General features: G+C 54.4%; 7 protein-coding genes and 1 pseudogene across 8 annotated transcripts, besides 1 other annotated feature; 6 read left to right on the top strand and 2 right to left on the bottom strand.

Annotated features, from left to right (window-relative positions):
- Nucleotides 1-1075: 1075 nt before the first annotated feature.
- On the top strand, nucleotides 1076-3090 carry NCS54_00266600 (annotated as a pseudogene). Its single transcript has 3 exons — nucleotides 1076-1362; nucleotides 1416-1499; nucleotides 1569-3090.
- Nucleotides 1076-3090: a sequence feature.
- A 900-nt stretch (nucleotides 3091-3990) lies between these two features.
- Nucleotides 3991-5105, top strand: NCS54_00266500 (Hypothetical protein; the record flags this gene model as incomplete). Its single annotated transcript, XM_053148260.1, has 2 exons — nucleotides 3991-4123; nucleotides 4186-5105. The coding sequence occupies exons 1-2, from the start codon at nucleotides 4024-4026 to the stop codon at nucleotides 5103-5105; spliced, it is 1020 nt and encodes a 339-aa protein (XP_053004235.1). The 5' UTR covers nucleotides 3991-4023.
- Nucleotides 5068-6012, bottom strand: NCS54_00266400 (Hypothetical protein; the record flags this gene model as incomplete). The annotated part of the gene is made up of 4 exons (XM_053148259.1): nucleotides 5068-5211; nucleotides 5270-5552; nucleotides 5621-5700; nucleotides 5755-6012. The coding sequence occupies 4 exons, from the start codon at nucleotides 6010-6012 to the stop codon at nucleotides 5068-5070; spliced, it is 765 nt and encodes a 254-aa protein (XP_053004234.1).
- Nucleotides 6013-7025: 1013 nt separating this feature from the next.
- On the top strand, nucleotides 7026-8714 carry NCS54_00266300 (Phosphotransferase; the record flags this gene model as incomplete). Its single annotated transcript, XM_053148258.1, has 3 exons — nucleotides 7026-7219; nucleotides 7291-7308; nucleotides 7364-8714. 3 exons carry the CDS (start codon nucleotides 7026-7028, stop codon nucleotides 8712-8714), a joined length of 1563 nt encoding a protein of 520 aa, XP_053004233.1.
- Nucleotides 8715-9517: 803 nt separating this feature from the next.
- On the top strand, nucleotides 9518-11678 carry NCS54_00266200 (Hypothetical protein; the record flags this gene model as incomplete). Its single annotated transcript, XM_053148257.1, has 5 exons — nucleotides 9518-10329; nucleotides 10384-10666; nucleotides 10719-10743; nucleotides 10800-10986; nucleotides 11033-11678. The coding sequence occupies 5 exons, from the start codon at nucleotides 9518-9520 to the stop codon at nucleotides 11676-11678; spliced, it is 1953 nt and encodes a 650-aa protein (XP_053004232.1).
- Nucleotides 11679-11860: 182 nt separating this feature from the next.
- On the bottom strand, nucleotides 11861-14252 carry NCS54_00266100 (Pre-mRNA-splicing factor cef-1; the record flags this gene model as incomplete). The annotated part of the gene is made up of 2 exons (XM_053148256.1): nucleotides 11861-12193; nucleotides 12246-14252. 2 exons carry the CDS (start codon nucleotides 14250-14252, stop codon nucleotides 11861-11863), a joined length of 2340 nt encoding a protein of 779 aa, XP_053004231.1.
- A 1390-nt stretch (nucleotides 14253-15642) lies between these two features.
- Nucleotides 15643-17566, top strand: NCS54_00266000 (MFS domain-containing protein; the record flags this gene model as incomplete). The annotated part of the gene is made up of 4 exons (XM_053148255.1): nucleotides 15643-15819; nucleotides 15883-15956; nucleotides 16007-17406; nucleotides 17457-17566. The coding sequence occupies 4 exons, from the start codon at nucleotides 15643-15645 to the stop codon at nucleotides 17564-17566; spliced, it is 1761 nt and encodes a 586-aa protein (XP_053004230.1).
- A 428-nt stretch (nucleotides 17567-17994) lies between these two features.
- NCS54_00265900 (HIT domain-containing protein) lies at nucleotides 17995-18732 on the top strand (the record flags this gene model as incomplete). Its single annotated transcript, XM_053148254.1, has 2 exons — nucleotides 17995-18114; nucleotides 18229-18732. 2 exons carry the CDS (start codon nucleotides 17995-17997, stop codon nucleotides 18730-18732), a joined length of 624 nt encoding a protein of 207 aa, XP_053004229.1.
- Nucleotides 18733-19429: the final 697 nt, after the last annotated feature.

Below are 19429 nucleotides of genomic sequence, written 5' to 3'. Positions count from 1 at the left end.
TTGGCGCTAGAAGCTAGGGGGACATGGGTCCCCCCGGCCAGCACCCGCCTCACCCCCTGTTCCCCAAAATTACCGCCCAGAAAGGAAGACCAGGCGCCCGGTGAGAGGGCAGGTACCTCCCACATATGATCAAGGTGAGTGAGGTACCTCGTGTCAAAGCCGTTGTCGCGAACCCGGACCTGGACTATGCCTCTTATGGTATAGGGCGGGTCGGCTCACCCTGGCCATCGCCATTTCCCTCTCGGTGCGGTCATCTTTGGGACGGCGAGCATGGGGTCCAAACACCAGACGGCGGCACCACCTTTGCCCACTCTGGCCATCCTCAGGTCCTTCACTCTTCCCTCATCCCTGACCTGCACGCGTTTCTTTCTTTTCTCTCCGGTGCGCGTTTCCCACGGAACCTGAGCCTGGACGTGGACGATCTCTTGGGCAGTTCCATTGCCCTAACCCCCCCTAATATCCTGGTCGGCTCTGGTCTGACGAACCGGACTGCGCCATCCTCACCACCACCTGGTGTGCGCTTCGTCCGCTGTTCTGGGTTTCTCTGGGGACCTCCTCTCTTGTCTCGTTTCTTCCTCTTTTCTCCCCTTCCCCCCATCCGTGCCCGGTCAGCGTGCGTCTCGTCGCCTGGCTCCTCTCAACTGCACGCACGCACGCTCTGCCCGACGACAATCGAAAGGAACGAGCTGAGAAGCTCGTCTTCCTCCAAAGGGGCCGACTCTCGAGTACCACCTTCCTTTACTTCGCTCTTCACGACATTCTCTCTCTTCCCTCGCGGGATTTTAATCTTAATCTAATCCAACCTTGACCAACTACAATCGATCGTTTTTTCACCGTCCATCACGAACTCAGCAAATACATCGTGCCGACGCTTTTCGAGTTTCGACCTACGCTAATCTCCCAATCACTCGTTTGCTCAGGAGAGCAGTTTTGGTTACGACTCCTGCCTAACATTTCTCTGTTGGTAGCCTTCTTTACGACAAAGGCCGACTCCGACGACCTCGAAATCTGTTCGACGACAACCTCCGTGGACCGTATTCATTCCGAGATTCTTTCCAGACGATCATGACCTAGGTGCTGCCAAGCCTCACGCGATCTCACCGATTTCCGCATCAGCCCGCTCAACCTGGACGAATCACTGTCAACGCTTCAGATGGACACACCCAACCGTCTTGCGACCCCATCGCGGGCTCGCAAATCACCTCGGAGGCCTTTCAGCATGAAGAATGTTGCCCTTGCCTTGCTGTCCACCGCCCCCGTGGTGGTCTCAGCTCAGGATTGTATTTCTCTCAAAGGCTCAAAGGCTTGCCCGGCGTTTGAGTCTGCGTCGATCTCCACCAACGCAACCCTGATTGAGTACTTGTGAGTCCTTCTTTGTTTACCTTGACAGTGAAGCTTTACTAATTCGTATTTAGCCCCTTTCTGCAATATGTGTCAGACAGAGCGTCTTTCGACAACCAGTTGTCGAGCTACGTTAAGACGGCCTATGTGCAGGGAAAGTAAGTTTTTTTTTATTTTTTATTTATTTGCATAGCTAGTTGTCGTGAAACCTTACTTATAAACTATAGATATCAATCCCTGTTTGGTTGTGACAATGTCAACCTTCAGGACCCTAGCGACATGTACGCGCGCTTCACGACAACAGTATTGTGCAATGCTATTGTCCAAAACTCTATCGGTGCCTGCGGTCTCACCGAAGACCAGTCCCGACCCCTTTGCGCAGATAGTTGCGCGGAATTTGCCCAAAGCGAGGCCTATGTGACATCAGATGATGATCTATGCTCCAACCCGTCGACTGATTTGCTTAAGCTGATCAGAGCTGACTTCACTAACTGTGCCCTTCCTAATGGCTCACTCGATAGTTCGAAGTGCATTTCGGGCATCGAAAACGAGTCACAGAACTGCGGTTATGGCAACAGCACCGTGGGACTCTGTTCTTATTGCGGCTCAGGAGGTCTTAATTCGACTGACACCTGCTGCTACAACTCGGGCGCCGAGGAGCGTTGCAAGGACGTCAAACTTCCAGCTCTCACTGCTACCTTGACCTTCTCGCGAACACTGCCATCAGCTACGTCAACCGGTACGACCGCCGCTGGCAACGACAACAAGGATGACGAAAAGACCGACGACGACGACGATAGCGGCTTGAGCGGTGGAGCGATCGCTGGCATTGTTATCGGCGTTCTGGCGGGTGTTGCACTGCTCGCTCTGGGCATTTTCTTCTGTCTGAGGAGGCGACGCAGACCGAGCAGCCCCAAGGGCAGCATTTTCAACCAACCTTCGCCGGCAAGACAGGGTGGGACTATGACACAGACAGCACCACCGACGGCAACGCACTCTGCTGCTCCCCAGGGCTACGAGGTCCTTCCGGGTGGCCGCATAGCACGCATGTCTGCTCTGGAAGGACATTCTGGCGACTCTCCTTCACACCACCGTGACGACTCGTCGAACATCGGAGGCGCAGCAGGGTATCGACGAAGGGGTGCCGACAACTCTTCGTCTGCATCTGACGGCTTTGGCGACAGTCCTGCTTCAGACATTCGTGCCGGAATTCTTCGACCACCGCCTGCTAAGCCCAGGCGCAACGGCTCACTCTCAAGCAGCTCGGCGCTTGGGAGCTCGGTGCCACAGTCCCCAACTAGTGCTGGGGGATTCTCATCACCACAGGCCATGACTAGCCAACAGTCAGAACAGCTGCCATTTTTCAAGGACTACTACTCCCAGGACGACGTCCACCCTGGCGACCGGGTTGCGGTTCTCTGGGCGTACCAGCCTCGCGCTACAGACGAGTTTTCCCTGGATCGCGGCGACATGCTCAAGGTTGTTGGAATATGGGATGATGGCTGGGCGACGGGTGTGATGCTCAACGAGCGGGCGGATGAGTGGGAAGCGCGACGACAGGCCCAGCGAGACAGCGGCGTATCCAACACGTCAGGGCGTCGTGACAGCTCACCGGTGGCAGAAGGCGAAATCAAGGCATTCCCCTTGGTTTGCGTCTGCCTCCCCGAGCACTGGAGGAAGACAATCGAGGGTGACGGTTCCACGGAATCTGGATCGAATGGTTTCAATACTCACTCGCCACTCTCATGATCAATACAGTCACGACGTCTTTACTCTTGAATACGGCCCCGGGAGGCACATGTTGTCGGCGCATTGGTTATGGCGTTTTGCTTTTAGGCGTTTTTGATTGGCTTTTCACAGCCTTGGGTTCATGGGATGGATATTGTGCGCCGTATCGTCGACATTCTCAATACCGTCTTGTCCATGGAAACCCCTTGGCTACCATTCGCGCCACAACACCCCAACTCTTCATCATTCGAGTCTTCTACCAACCAACCTTTGGGACTCTTGTCCCCGCTTCAATTCTTACACTGATTTATATACCCGGTGCGAACCACCAACGATTTTCTTTATCGCGATGCCGCGGGCGGTTGTGGGCCAGATAATGGTGTAATCGGGCAAAGGGTTTTAGCCCGTATGAGTGGCCAAGGGGAACAAGGCGGCAATTGGGAGGAGATGAATATGAGGGAACGGGATGAGACGCGAGGTTGAAAGTCAACCACCACATTCATTACGTTTTAAGGCTTCTCACGATGATGTTTGATAAACATTGAGTACTAACTACTATAGAGCTCTTCAGCACCAGGATCTCTATGAGGCCTGACGATTTAGTTTAGCGAAAATTACTACGAGTTTAGAGCTGCTTGCCCTTTTGATAACTAGTGACGTCGATTTTTGATCAATCTAGAACCGTTGAATTCCAGTCACAAGTCACACAAGCCCTCGTGTTTCCCAGGCTGTCTTAGATCTATCCTCTCTGATAATCTTGCTCTCGATCTGGATCTGGGAGCTGAGGTGGAGCTGGAACATGAGACAACGAACGGGCAGCCCCACCGTGGGGGGACTGTCCATTCTTTGCAAAGAGGGGCAGCTCCCATCTACTTTCTTTCTACTTTATACAACCTCCAGTCATAACCTTGCTCCACGATCAAAAGACTGGTGCATTTCCAGAAATCTCTGATCATGACTCAGACAAATAACAACCCAGAGGTCACGGCCGAGACCAAGGCAAACGCAGAGGCCTTGGTCCCCAGATTCAAGCTCACTCGTGTGCTTAACCAAGGTATGCCAACAGAAGACAGCATGCTTGCCTGTCAAGCATTTCTTTACTGACACGGCAAAAAGATCAAGCCGGTCGTCGCATCTCTCTCTACGGATCCATCGACGACAAACCCGCCCTCCTGATCCTCGAGCGCGCCCCCTTCCCCTCATCGGAGGCCTACCTCACCGACGTTCCCGCCCTGCTCGCGCGGGTGCAGAATCTTGGCGCGAATGACATATACCACTGGTACATGGCTCGCAGCGGCGTCGAGAAGAGCAAACCCGACGACGCCGACTTCTTTGCCGACCTCAAGATCAACCTCATCTACCCTTGCACCCAGACACACGTGGACAAGTACACCAAGCAAACGGTTCGGTTCGTGAACGAGACGCCAGAAATCTACAGGGATCATGTCCGACCATACATGGAGAGGAAGCGGGGAGAAGGGCGACTCAATTGGGTATTCAACATTATCGAAGGACGTAAGGAGGTCGAGGACGTTATCTACAGGACCAAGCTGGGCGAGGCCGGCGACCTGGGCTTTCTCATGCTGCCCGACCTGAACTGGGATCGCAAGACGCTCGACGCACTGCACCTGCTGGTGCTGGTTGAGCGGCGGGATATTTGGTCGCTGCGGGACCTCCACAAGAAGCACATTCCCTGGCTGAAGGATATGAAGGAGAGGCTCATCGCCGCGACAGTGGCGACGTACCCATCCATCGAGCCCGACCAGCTCAAGATGTACGTGCACTACCAGCCCACCTATTATCACTTTCACATCCATGTCGTTCACGTTGCGCTCGAGGCTGGGGCGACGCAGGCGACGGGCAAGGCGGTCGGGCTGGACAGCATCATAGAGACCCTCTCAGCCATGGAGGGTGATGACGAGAGGGGTATGGACTCGATCGCGATGAGCTATACAATAGGAGAGGCGAGTGAGTTATGGACCGACGTCCTTGGACCGCTCAAGACTGGCGACGGAGCTTCTCGATCGCAAGGATGAGGTCGTTAACGCCGGGACCGGTGGGGCAGTCGCTCCACTCGCCGCCGTCGCGGATGCAGTAGATTTGGCCGTCGAGGCGGATGGTGCAGCTCTTGGTGACGCCAGCCTGGGAGAGCGATGAATTTAGCATCTGTTTTGTGTCTTCAATTTGCGCGGCAACCTACATCTGCGGTTCTCTGGATGCTGGTTCGCAGCAGGTCCAAGCCGTGAGCACCGTCTTCCTTGACGGCGCAGTCATTTAGTTTTTGGAAGTCGATGGCGTGCTCAAGGGCGCAGTCTTCGATAAGGGAGCGGTCGGGGATGTGCTCGTAGTCTCGGGTCAAGCACATGATGAAACCGAGGTTGATCTTGGGATCGGGGTAGAGCTCGCGAGCGCAGAGTTCGATGATGTTGCCCATGCATTCTGAGGGGCCGTGCATGCAGTCGACGCCGTCGTTGGCGGTTGGTCTGAGGAGAGAAGGACGTGTCAGCGCGTGTCGCAACTCAGGGGTAGAAGCTGTGACGGATAGACATACCGGCCGATGTACGATAGAGTAAAGTTGACCTTGTCATGGACGCGCTGCATGACGGGAAGGATCAACAACCGGAGGGCGTCCTAACGTGCAATGAGTACTTGGTCTGAGGCGTCGCGACAAGACGGAAGCTTTACCCTGGTGTCTGGGCATTTGCTGATAATATGCGCCTCGAGAGGGACGAGTCGATCGGTGGTATGGATAGTGTCGGCTACGCTGACATCGACAGGCTGCGAGACGTCATTCGGAAGGTTGAGGCCGACGGGCGAGAAGGGATGCCACAGCCAGAAAGTGTATAGGGATGCTATGACGAAGAATATGATGACGGCAGGCCGGTTACGGCGCACGGAGCGGACTGGGGACATGGCTCGTTGCGAGGCTCTTTTCTCATCCATTGCGACTAGATAGATAGATGGTGATGGGTTATTGCGACTCTCTTGGTGGAGAGGGCCGGGGACGAGGTGGAGGTGGAGGTAAGCTATGCGATGTCGTTTGACAGCAGGTGTAAGGCATCACATGCGCAGGATTGTTTATCCGAGCGAGGGATGCCAACGTACGTTCCATTCCCAGCTCGAAGCCAAATAATCTTGGCAAGAGCAGTGGACAGCTGGCCCTAATTGGGATACTAGCTCTATGAATCTTTTCTCGTATTAATCTTTGATATTCCTTTCTCGCGTCACATACAGAGTCATTGATGCCTTCACCTGACTGAATGACTGTACTCTCTCCACCCTCTTTCGGCCCGCGCTGGATTCCCCGCTGGCCTTTCCCCTGTAGATGCGCTGTAGGTCCGATGGGACCCCTTCTGCAGTCACCACGTTTCAGGGCGCCGTTCGCTGGCTGCGGCGGGGCACAGCCTGCCCACACCTACTGGAACCCCGCAGCGATCCGTTTGGACATTGCGTGCATTCGCGGCTCGTCGATTGATTGACGGAAGGGAACAAGATTAAAGATTGCGCCTCCGTCCTGCAATAATAAGACCGTACCGATCCATTACCGGGACCTGCTCATCGCTGACGGTTCTTCTTTATTGACGGTGAATGATTTGCTGTCAGTTCGTTTCCTTATAAGTCACGGCCTTCTCTCACTTCAGACGTTGTCGTGAATACGGGAACTGATCTGATTCACACCTTCAACCTTCTCCCATTGCTTATCTTGACCACCCTTCAAGGTTGACCCAGACTTACGGCTCTGCCTATAAGAAGGGCCCCTGATCTACATTCGAATCTGACATCAAAATCTACTACGACGCCTCCAACGCCGCTAGATCAACTTGCTGACCGCCTCAGCCTGATATTCAAGCCTCAACACAAAGCAGAAACCTGTCATCGTGACGATGCCCTAGAGTTGGGGCCGCACAAAGTCACCCGTTTCAAGCTCACCTCAGCGTCGACTGCGCCGCCTCGCCATGGCTCCCGCGACAACATCGTCCATCGAGGACTTTCTGGAGCCTCTCTCGGTGGACCTCGACAAGATCCATTCGCTGTCCCAGCGTTTTCTGGTGGCCTTTGAGAAGCTTGCGTCAGATTCGCAGAACCAGTTTCTGCCTACGCCCATCTCGGATGCCATTCTAAGGCCAGAGGCTGAGAGGAGCCAAGGATGGTGAGAGCTCTGATGTTTCTCTGGCAGTCTTTGTATGAACCGGACTCTTGGCTGACGCAGAATGTCACTAGCCACCTAGCCATAGACATGTCAGTGACTGAGATGAGATATGGTTGCTTGTGCTTACGGCTAACCTGGAAATAGAGGCGGCACAAATTTGAGAGTTGGTTTCGTCGAGCTCGGGACGTCTTCCCCGTCAGACGACACAGCCGGTCATGCCGTCAATGGATCAGACACTCACACCGGATCGCACAGATATGTGAAGCGTCTGCTGGAACGGTCATGGCCCATCGACGAGCACCTCAAGAATGAGAACCCCGACAGCCTCTTCCTTTGGATTGGCAAGTGCATCGCCGAGGTGGTCCACGATGGCTGTAAGACGTTGCGTCTGCCGCTCGACCAGGCCATGCCGCTGGGTGTGACGTTTAGCTTCCCCATGGTGCAGCACTCTCTGTCCGAGGCCACACTCATGTCCATGGGCAAGGGATTCGCCATCTCTGCTGACCTGGATCTTGGTGACCGCCTCACTGACGGATATAACCGTGCAAAACCGCCGGAGCTGCCGCCCATCCACGTCGAGGCCATCGCCAACGACTCGGTGTCGACACTTGTCTCGTTCATCTTCAACTTTGACGAGGCTGTGAACCGACGAGCCTCGATGGGCCTGATCCTCGGAACGGGCTGCAACGCCACCATCCCGCTCAAGGTGAGCCAGCTGCACCCTAGCAAACGCCCGCGAAGCGTTGTGACCCGGCCGGAGGAGCGAGTAGAGGACGTCAAGATAGCCATTAACACTGAGTGGAGCATCAACGGCACGGCGCCTCCGCTGCACGAGGTGGGCTTGGTGAGTGTATGGGACAAGGTGCTCGACTCGCAGAACGAGCTGCCCGGGTTCCAGCCGCTCGAGTACATGACGGCGGGGAGGTACTTGGGCGAGCTCGGGCGCATCATGCTGGTCGACTACATGACGAGGCACCTGGGGATCGCGGCGGAGACGCTGCCCGCGAAGCTGCTACGGCGGCACGGTCTCACAACCACGTTCTTGAGTCACTTCAAGCCGCTCCGGCCGTCGGTCCTGCTCGCCGGCCTGCGGGAGGAATTCCCCGAGTCATCGGGCTCGCCGTCATTCACTTGGACCGAAGAGCTGGCCAGCGCCCTCTACCAGATCGCCAAGGCCATAGAAGTCCGCGCAGCCGCCATAGTAGCGGCCGCGACGTTGGCGCTGCTGACGCTGGCGGGGGAAGTTCCAGCAGAGGGCTCCGATGTCCTGCAGCAGGATCACGAACTGGGAGTCGGCTACACGGGCGGATGCATCGTGCACTTCCAGGACTACCTCGAGGACTGCCAGGAGTTTCTGGACCAGCTAGTGAGGAAACGGTTCAACGGGCAGAAGGCGGTTCGAGTGGTACTAAGCCCGTGTCACGACGGCGGTGTTACAGGAGCCGGTATTCTCGTGGCGGCTGCGTCGTCGTCGAGCAAGACGATAGACAAGTAGAAGAGGTTGGTTGGGATTGTTGGGTTACATATCCATTGCATACATGGAGCAACGAACGGGTTTGGTTTGGTTTGGTTTGGTTTGGGGGGGGGGGCAGCCGGTCTGCTCCGGTACTGTAATTAACAAGGGGGGCACATGATCGCCATGAGCATCCATCCATCCCACATGGGGGTCTTTCTCTTTTTATGATAACGTGGGTGTGATTGTGAGACATGGAGGGGGGGAAACCCGGTGAAAGAGGAGGGGGGAAGAGACAAGAGGAAGAGGCAAGCATTGTTTTTGGTTGTGTATTTGTTAATTGTTCGCTTATAGAAACAAAGACGGTCGATTCTCGCGAGTCGAGGCTTATCCAAGTTATGCCTTCAAGAGGCTTGAACTAACTCGTCATTAGTTCAACTGTCAAATGTCTCTGGAAGCGCTATCAATAGCCAGCACAGTCAGACTTATACACCATCACTGAAGTAGTTCGAGTCACTCGCTGACAAGACACGGCAGGTTTGCTAATCCTTGATCGCTTATAAGCCTCTTGCCCCCCCCCCATGGTCGCGCCGAACCCGCCGCGGGCTTTGCGGGGCTAAATCTAACTGCAAGTGCGGGCTGCCTGCAAGTGCGCAAGTGCAAGTGCAAGCCTCCCACCCCGGGAAAAGTCTGCGATCACGACAACGGCGAGTGACTCCACCCAAGCCCAGCACCCTTACTAAACCTGTTTTCTCTTTTCATTTCCTTTTTCTCTCTCTTTCTTCCTTCTTTTTCTATACTTGTTTTTAAACTAATTTGATCACTCAATTGCACGTGGTCTTATCATGAGTCCGTCTCACAAGAGCTCCGTTCCGGGCACGGCTCCCCTATCGGATGCGGGCCGCTTCCCCGTGCCGGTGCCGGTCCCCGCGCGCGGCCGGGCCAACAGCGACAACGACGATGACCAAGACGACGAGGTTGTTGATCCAAGCGAATTCCAGGCTCTCTCGAGGTCGTTGACGACGGGAGGTCATTTTCTACAGCCAGAGTCTATGGAGAGTGCTATGCTGAGGCCTAACCCTAACCCTGTAATTCACCGTGAAGATGGGGAGGCGTTTTACACGGATGACGAGGAGGAGGATGGAGAGGAAGAGGAAGATGGGGGCGTACCTCATGAGGAATCTCCTCTAATACATCGTCGTCACTCAATTACAGGTCGATCTATAGCATCAATCGCAACCAATGGAACAACAGCCTCGTCACCCTTTCTCAACGGCACATCGACAACACGGTTCTGGTTCATCTTCTCGCAGATCCTAGCAGCCTACTTCATATCCTGCTTCGACGGCACAATCATGGCGTCGTCGCACCCGGTGATCACGTCCTACTTTGGCGCCTCCAACTCTGCCTCGTGGCTCTCGACCGCCTTCCTGCTCACCTCGTCGGCCTTCCAGCCGCTGCTGGGTCGTCTCTCGGATGCTGTTGGTCGCAAGCCGCTGTTTGTCGGGTGTCTGGGTGTTTTTGCTGCTGCTACTACTTGGTGTGCTCTTGCGGGGAGTATAGAGAGCTTCATTGTTGGTAGGGCGTTTTGCGGTCTTGGTGCTGGAGGTGTCATGACATTGGGCAGTATCATCGTGAGCGACCTCGTACCTATCGAGTGAGCAGACCCCCCAAGCTACACATCCTTCTCTATCTCTAACATCTTCTCCAGAGACCGTGGTGCCTACCAGTCCTACATAAACATGAACTATGGCGTCGGCTCAGCCCTGGGCGCCGCAACAGGAGGCGCCATGGCCGACTACTTTGGCTGGCGGTGGGAGTTTGGCGTCCAGGTTCCCCCGTTGCTTCTGTGCATGGTGGTCGCCTGGGTCGCCATCCCGGATGACCTAGGCATCGAGGGAGAAAGGAAGGGTGTGTGGCAGGCTCTCAAGGAGTTTGATGCGAAGGGATCTCTGCTTCTGACGACGTCTATTACGTTTGTGATTCTGGGATTGGTGAGTTTTTCTTTTCTGTAAGATGAGTTTCAACTAATACAATTGGTGATAGAACCTTGGAGGCAACGTTCTGCCATGTAAGTGCCAACTTTTCACTGCTCCATCAAAGACTCGCTCAACTGACACTTCACAGGGTCTCACCCCTTTGTCATTGCCTCACTCGTCATCTTCGCCGTCGTCTTCCCGACCTTCCTCTGGGTAGAATCATGGGTTCACAAGCCCATTATGCCTCTGTACCTCATCCGCCACGCCCCCAGAGCAAACCTCATCTTCTCCAATGTTATCGCAGCGCTGCTCGCCAACTCGATCCTGTTCAACATGTAAGAAGCCCCCATATACATCACCATCTCTGCTAATATCCTCTAGTCCTCTGTACTTCCAGGCCGTCCTCCTTACCAGCGCAACCTCATCTGGCCTTCGTCTTATCATCCCGACCGTTGCGTCCTCCTTTACGGGCACCCTTGTCGGCTTCGCTGTAACCTGGACCGGCCGCCTCAAGTGGCCCGTCATGAGCGGCACCATCTGCATCCTCATCGGAACCATCGGCCTATCAGCCCTGCGCCGGGACCTCCCCTCCCCCGTCTACCTCCTCATCCTTCTCCCCTCGTCCATCGGCCAGGGTTTCCAGTTCCCCGGTACCTTCATGGCCATCCTCGCCGCATCTGCCCAGACTGAGCAGGCCGTTGTAACAAGCACGCTCATGTTGTGGCGCAGCCTGGGCATGGTACTCGGTGTTGCGAGCAGTAGTCTGGTCGTCCAGAACGCCCTGCTGCACTACCTCAACGTCTTTGTCCAGGGTGACGAGCGCGAAGACGTGATACGCCGCGTGAGGGCTTCGGTGGAAGAGGTTTTGAAGCTGGAGCCTCACTATCGCGAGCAGGTTGTCAAGAGTTACGAGGCAGCGTTGCGGCTGACCTTTATCTGCTGTACTTTCTTTGCCTTGCTCTCGGTGCTCTTGGTTCTCCCCATCAAGCTTCCCCGACTTGGTGTGAGAAAGCACAGATCTAGATAGCGTTGTACTGGAAGGAAATTAACATGTCAAAAGTTGTGAAAGAGATGGAACGAAACAGAATGTATGGCAGAAAAATACCACCGGCGAGTGGTTAAACCACCCGGGAGTGGTTCAGATTGTTAGCATTAGACTCAAGCGATACCAGCCTTGATTGACCCCTATTGATACACCGTAAATGTCCCTTAATGAACCCCATTGACTCCGTTTGTCATCAGCCCGTCCAGCTCCTCCTTGGCCTTCCTGTACTCCTCCTGCGCTTCTCTCTCTCGTCGGCTCACAAAGCCAACCTCTTCACGCAATGCATTCAGTCGTCGTTCGATAGCCACATCCTCTGAGATGGCCAGGGTCTTGAAACCAGCCAGTGCGGACCGGGCCTTCTCTAGAGCATCGGCTGCGCCGCCCATCTTGTCGCGCAGCATCTTTTGCCGCTTCTGGTAACCTCCAAGATGAAGTGACAGCTTCTTTTCCAGCTTGGCACCCTGCTCGGCTGATGCCATGATAGAATCTTGAACAGACTGTAAACGTTAGCATCATGTCTTGGGGGTTAGACTGTTAGACAAGACTTACATCAAATGCCGCCTTCATCGCCACCCCTTGCTCTTCCTCGTCGTCGTTGTAACATCCCAAGCCCAGGAGCAGCGAGCTGCTTGCACGAGCTTCGAACGCACTCTGGATATCTTCAAGGCTAGGAAGGGGCTTTGTCTCCGACATGATTAAGAGGCGAGCTTCAGCAAGGGCATCATCGTCAATATGTTGTAATGCTCGGGGCGCACCGTTGACCTGACCACCTGGAAGGGGGTATCTCATGGCATCGTTAGCCATAAGCATGGCTGACTCCTTGGCGATGAGTGACTGAGCTTCGTTGGTAATACGGCTTGCCTTCTTCACCAGATCGGTAAAATTGACCCGAACCGGCCGAGGCAGGTTCTTCTGCATGACTTGAGTGCGTCTTCGGAACTCGAGAGCCTCCTCCGCTTCTCGCCTCTCCCGTTCTCGACGGTCTCGCTCTGCGGCATCCTCCTCGGTCATCTCATCAACCTGCATAGCTTCATTCTGTTCGTCCGGAATATCGAACTCCCACTCCGTATCTTTGGGCTTGGGAAGTGATGCAAGACCCGACTTCAGCTGACTGCGTAGAGCCACTTCCCTCATCCTGATGTCTCGGGGAGTAGCGGAAGTCATCGACATGCCATCATCTTGGTTTAGAGCGAGGGTGTCTCGTGGTGTCCGTAATGGGGTCTGTCCTGGTCGACGAGGCGTCGCGCCAACACCATCAGGTCCTCTTAGCGGTGTAGCCAGGGGGTTTGGTGTTGAGATTGTCTGCTTTCGGGGGGTAATTCCATCAAAGCCGGTTGACGAAGCACCTTCATGGAGAGGGGTATTCTCGCCGCCGAGAAGGGCTGACTTGGTTTCATTAAGGGCTCGGATATTTCGAATTTCGTTGGCGATGTGATCTTCTTGCTCAGGGGCCTTGGGCGTTCGAATAGGGGCGTTCGAGTTAAGGGTCGAATATGTGTTGACAAGTCCTCGCGTCGCATCGTTCTCGCTTTCTCGCGCCCTCAAGTTGGCAGCCTCACCCATCTTTCCCATCTTGACAATATCTTCCAACTCCCCCTCGCTGACCTGAGGAGACGGCAGGACCAGCGCGCGACGCTTGCTGCTCTGCTCAGCCTCTCGAATCTTTTGAAGTTGACCAGCCTTTAAGGCGGCTTTGTATGACTCTGATGACCCGTCCTTGTCGTTCTTCCTCCGCTTTCTGTCCTTGTCGTCATCGTCATCGCCCTTGCGCTTGTTGGCTAGCTGCTGCTTTCGGGGGTCGAAGGCTGCGCGCTGGGCCTCGTTCATTGCCATCTCTTCTGAGGTATCATAGAAACCAGACAGGGCCTTCCTTTCAAAGGGGATATCGGCGTTGTAATCCATCTCACCCTTCTTCCGAGTCGTCACCTTGATGTTGATACCGGCCGTCTTGAGCTCTCGCCTCTTTTGCAAGGCTGCCAGGCGGCGAGACTCCTCTTGCTGACGCTCTCGCGCCTTTCTCTTGGCCTTTTTACCCTGGGTGTTCGCCAGGCGGGCACGAGCCTCGCTCAACATCTCCTTCTCATCTTCGTCGAGATCGATCGTGTCGGGTCGTGCGGGTTTCGTTTCGGGGTCGGGATCCAGCTCGCCGGGACGCAGTCGTCGCACATCATCGGCGCTTGGCGCTTGAGTCTCGCCTCCCTCCGGGCCCATCAACCCAAGGCTAGATGACTCTCGCGCTTCAGCTTCATCGAGGAGCTTCTGATATCGTTCGAGGCACTGGTTGGCAGTTCGACCGACGATGGGAGCGATGGTGCGCCACTGTGTGGGCATAATCTTGGCAAGATGCAGCAGCTTCTCATCTTCATCCTTGCTCCATTCGATCTTCTTAATGCTGGGATCGAGCCACTCGTTCCAACGGGCCTTGCACTGCTTGGGCGTCTTGCGCGCAAGCAGCGACGAGACACGTGCCCATTGGTTGAGACCATACTTGGACACGGAGGCCTTGAGGATCTCATCCTCGATGTTGGTCCACACGCCTCCCTTGACGACGGGCATGATGGCGGTGTTTTGTGAAGTCGCGTCGTGTGAGGTTGAATGCGATGGAGCCGTGAGCGAGCTGCGAAACACGCTTTCATGAAAATATCCTTGCGGCGCGCATTGAAAGCTGAGTCATCAATGCGAAGCTTGTAATTGGTGATGTTGGAGACCCACATTTAAACTGTCTTGCATGGTTGGAGGGTGATGATGAGGCTGCCTGAGATGGAGGCAAAAAGAAGAGAATAGGCATTGCTTAGACCAACCTTGAGTAAGCTATTAAGATGATATAGCTAAGGCTTTTGGATCTCATTTGTACACTTTGCTCAGCTCTTTCGAGTTTCACAAAGCCATCGTTGCCAACAACGAAGCTCAAGACCACCTAGAATTAATATCACGGCTTTGTCGTCAAATAAGCTCCGAGAATAAGCATTATAACTCTTGACTATTAGTTTTCGTTCCATCTTCGATCCATCAGCCGTCATGCTGATTCAACTTGGCAAATAATTACCCGTAAAGGCATCATCTCAAGCTGCCGCGTCAAATCAGCAACTTCAACAAAGCACCCCAAAACATGCTGTCATAGAAAACGACGATCCACTCCTCTCTCTCGTGACATTTTAACCGGATCCGATCCGAACCAATGGCGCGTGCCTGATCCCTTCCCTTCAGCTTGCGGACTTTGCGGAGGAGCCCGGCGTGACGGAACCCCCCAAAGTCCGACGCATCCCACCCAGCACCCAAAGCTGTAGCTTATCAGACAAGATCTTAGCTGCATGATTCAGAGGGGGGATGGAGTGCGTCATTCATCCATCAAGAGTTGCTAGCTGCGTGCCTGACGATGCCGTGATGGAGCTGGCGATGGCGACAGGAGAAGGCGATTAGCCAGGGCAGGCTGACGAGAGAAAGATGAAACGTGGTCTGAAAATGCATTTTTTGCTGTTCCTCAGTGACTGGAGCCATGGCATTCATTCATTCCTCCCATCTGCGTTGTCCAGCTCTGGATGGTTGGTTTGGTTAGTTAGAGCTACCGGTACCTTAGCGAGATGCCCCGGGCGACTCCACACCATCCATTAGCCATTCGACTTATCATGGATCCCATCCCATGGATCTTGCTCATTATTAATCTTCTTGTTGCTGTTCTCGAGTTTCCCCTCGTCACTCTTGTCTCATCCTACAGGAGCACAACCAAACTTTCACTGCTTCTGAGACAAGGGGGCGCGGATAGCTCGGCGCGACTACAACAGCTTCAAAAATATCCCATACCAAGCTTGCTTGGCCATGCCCCAGCACCTACCTTGATCGATACTGGGCTTGATAAAGCCGACTTTAGCTGCCCTCAACTGTCGCCGACCTGCGACTCCAGTCTCGAACCGAATACTGCGCTTCTATACAAGATTGCGCGCCGACCATGACGAGGGCCAAGGATCCCGCGGGGGACGCGACCACCGAGGCGACCGAGACAACTCGTCTGCTTGCGACCAGCAGCATAGAAAGTAGAGATGGAGAGAGTGTAGTTTCTAGTAGCGGCAGCGGCTGGGATGGCTACAAGGACTTTGAAGGCCTGCCCTGGTGGCGTAGACCGTCGGTACTGAGCCCCGGCGCGAACCGCCTGTCGCGAAAACCCTCTTTTATCTGACCGACCTCGTAGGTCTTTTGGCTACTCGGCCCATATGTCATCTTTACTCTCGCCTTTGGAGGTGTTGTAATTCCAAAGCTCAACTTGTATGTAAGCTTCTTCTGCTGTCGCGATCAAGTTGCTTACCGCGTGTAAGAATCCTCGACCTTGTTTGTAGGCAATATTTCGCCGACAAGCAGGCCCATGATCCAGACTTTACCTTGAATCCCGCCTTGCTTGCAGACCCTCAGCGCAAGTTTGGGAGCGACAACCCTGAGTGCAAGATTCCTGAGGTTCAGAAGAATGTCGCCACGTTCATGTTGATCATGAGCCTCTTGACAGGCTCTCTCAGCGCTATTGTCGTTCCGCGCATCGGTCACTTGTCGGATCGTTACGGTAGGGGTCGTCTCATGGCTTTTGCTTCAGTGGGAGGAGTCCTAGCTGAGCTGATCACGGTCCTCGCGGCTCAGTTCCCCGAGGTTGTGAGCTATCGGTGGATGATCCTCGGCAGCGTCTTTGACGGTTTGACAGGCTCGTTCACCGCAGGAAGCATCATGTGTTACTCTTACACGAGTGATTGCACACCACCCTCCAACCGGGCCGTCGCTTTGGGTCTCATTCAAGGCTGTCTCTTTGCTGGACTCGCCTTTGGTCCTCTGCTGGCGGGCTTCTTTATCAAGTGGACGGGCACTTCTGTCTATCTCTTCTACGTCGTGCTCGGGTGCCACACAGCGTTTGCCCTCTTTGTGTGGCTCGTCGTGCCCGAGTCCCTCTCCAAGAGGAAGCAGCTGGCAGCTCGTGAGAAGTGGGATAAGGAGCAGGAGCTGCGAGCACAAACCTCGGGATCCTGGCTTCACACCATCCGAACCGCCAACCCGTTTGCGCCCCTGAGAGTTCTGTGGCCTAAGGGCCCGGGTACATCTCCTGCTCTTCGGCGCAACTTGGTGGCTCTCGCGGCTGACGATGCCATCATGATCGGTGCTCCCATTTCTGCTGGAGCCGTCATCATATTGTATTCCGAGCTGAGCTTTGACTGGGGCAACCTGGAAAGCTCCCTGTTTATCTCGGCCCTGTCCATGGTTAGAGTCTTTATCCTCATGGGTCTACTGCCCTTCGTCAACTACTTTGGCCGTATTCGTCCAGCGGCTCGACTTCGTCGCGAGTCTGGAGTCGCCGCGGTGGAGAGAAACTCGGGTGCTGACAACCTGGATGTGTGGCTGCTCCGCATCGCTCTCATGTCGGACGTCTTGGGAACAGTGGGATACGTCCTCTCCCGCTCGGAAGAATTCTTTGTGACCAGCGGCATGGTCACGGCCTTGGGTGGGCTGGGAAGTGCTACAAGTCAGGCTATCATCAGCAAGCATGTTCCCTCAGAGAGGGTAGGCCAGCTGCTCGGAGCCATTGGCATGCTTCATGCTCTGGCGAGGGTGTTTGGCCCAGTTCTGTTCAACGGTCTTTACGCTGCGACGGTTGGTTTCTTCCCTAAGGCCATCTTTGTCTTGCTGGCAAGTATCTTTGGAATTGGTCTATTGGCGAGCTTTCTTGTCAGACCCCATGGTAAGCCCATGTTCTACTTTCTTTTACGGGCAATAACTGACAGATTCCAGTTGTATGGCATGACGAGCCAGAGGAGGAGAGGGAGCCACTCAACCCTGGAACTTTCGATACGGCTGCTGAGCAGGTTCCTATCGATGAAGATCAGGTTAGGTTCCAGTAACTAAGTTATCTTTTCTTAATACATACGATATATCACCTATACTTTGCTGTGTGTTTGGAGTTGCTGGTTTCGCATTGATACCTGTTGGCGGAACTGGGGCGATATCGGGATACAAGGAGTTGCAAGAACACGACGTAATGTATTACATATTGAATACAAGTAAATGAAGCCATCACAGTATCTACCCAAGGTGTAGCAACCTCTTGTTGGCTGTCGTGTTAGCCAACTGGTCCAAAGATGTGGGGCTCATTCTCCTACCGGGACAACGGCAATATGACCTCATAAACACTTTTCTATGCAACTTCACTCACTCACAGCAACCAACCAGCCACACCGAGACCTGACGAATCCACTGCATCAATTGAGCTATCTGATAACGGGTGAATTCGTATTATTTCACGCCCGACTCCAAGTCTTTCCATTGGAGCATGCTCGCGTCTAGGGTGAGGACGGCAGCTCGGTCATTCACAACTGTCCGCTCTGTGAGAAGCATTATGACGAAAAACGAGAGAGCCATCAAATTTGGCCCGTTCGAGGTGACAAACCAGGTAAGTCGAACCCGTATACTCGCTCAGCTATGCTCTGAGACCTCTTCTCTGCGTTGAATGGGCTCAATGACCTTGGCTCACCCGAATCTGGAGTGCCTGATCTGACAACGCCAGGTCTTCTTCACAACACCACATTCCTTCGCCTTGGTCAATCTCAAGCCCCTCATACCAGGCCATGTCCTAGTCTGCCCGCACTCACCACACAAGCGCCTGACAGACCTCACGCCCGCCGAGACAGCCGACCTCTTCACGACAGTGCAGCTCATTCAACGGCTCCTCGCGCGTGCCTACTTCCCCTCACCGGAGCCGGAGGCCGGCAGCTTCTCAGTCGCGGTGCAGGACGGCGCCGACGCGGGACAGACAGTGCCCCATGTTCACGTCCACGTTGTGCCCCGGACCCCGGGCGATATGGGTGCCCCAGATGCCGTCTACGTGAAGATGGCCGGCGAAGAGGGCAACATAGGTGGCGCGCTGTGGGACCGCGAGATGGGAAGGCCCAAGCCTGGGGGCGGTCTGAAGAGGGTGGATGATGAAGATAGAAAGCCTAGGACTGAGGAGGCCATGGTGGAAGAGGCAGAGCGGTACAAAGCGATTCTGAAGGAGATGGGTGTTGAGTGATGGTGTACAGAGTGCATTGGTATCGCGTCAATCATAGAGCATGGAGTTATAGAGATTGCCGTCTACAGCCACACGCAAGTCATCTCCGAGGGCCATTTCTCAAGGCTTGGCCAAGGACAGCCCGAGTGCTAGGCTTATCTGGGCTGCGAATCGGAACTTTGGATCAATGTTGGCAAGGTTCGCCTATCAAGTGATGTTGCATTAGGGCTGAGGATGCCCAGCACAACCAGCTGGGCTTGAGCGTTGTACCTTGCTTGGAACTGATTAGAGTGGGGCACCCAGGTCTCGCCACAACCCCAGTCTCGACATCCCCAAATCCCTCACCGGCGATCAACACCACAACATTCAATCGACGATTCCTCAACAAAATGACAATCAATTTAAATAATTAAAGCTGGAAATTAATATACATAGATTCCTTTTCCATTCGTGCAATTTCCATCGCCTCATCATAAAGATTGGGACCGTGAGCTTCCTCGTAACGTGAAGCTGCTTGTATTGCTTCAAAATGCGCAACTGCAATTTCTGGGATGCGTGCGAAGGTCTTATTGGGGTCATAGTCGACAGCCTTGCGCCCGGTCGTCTCCTTTGACTTTAATTTCTCCTCGAGGAATGTCATACGGAGCTGTAAGGCTGCAATCATGGTGTTCTTCCTATCTAATTCCCTTGCGTGTGAATTCATGATATCCCGTAGGTC

This window comes from Fusarium falciforme, chromosome 2 (genome assembly GCF_026873545.1).
Source record: "Fusarium falciforme chromosome 2, complete sequence".
Lineage (NCBI taxonomy): Eukaryota > Fungi > Ascomycota > Sordariomycetes > Hypocreales > Nectriaceae > Fusarium > Fusarium falciforme.
The sequence above is the reverse complement of the archived record's forward strand: the minus strand, read 5'-3'. Positions and strand labels throughout refer to the sequence as shown.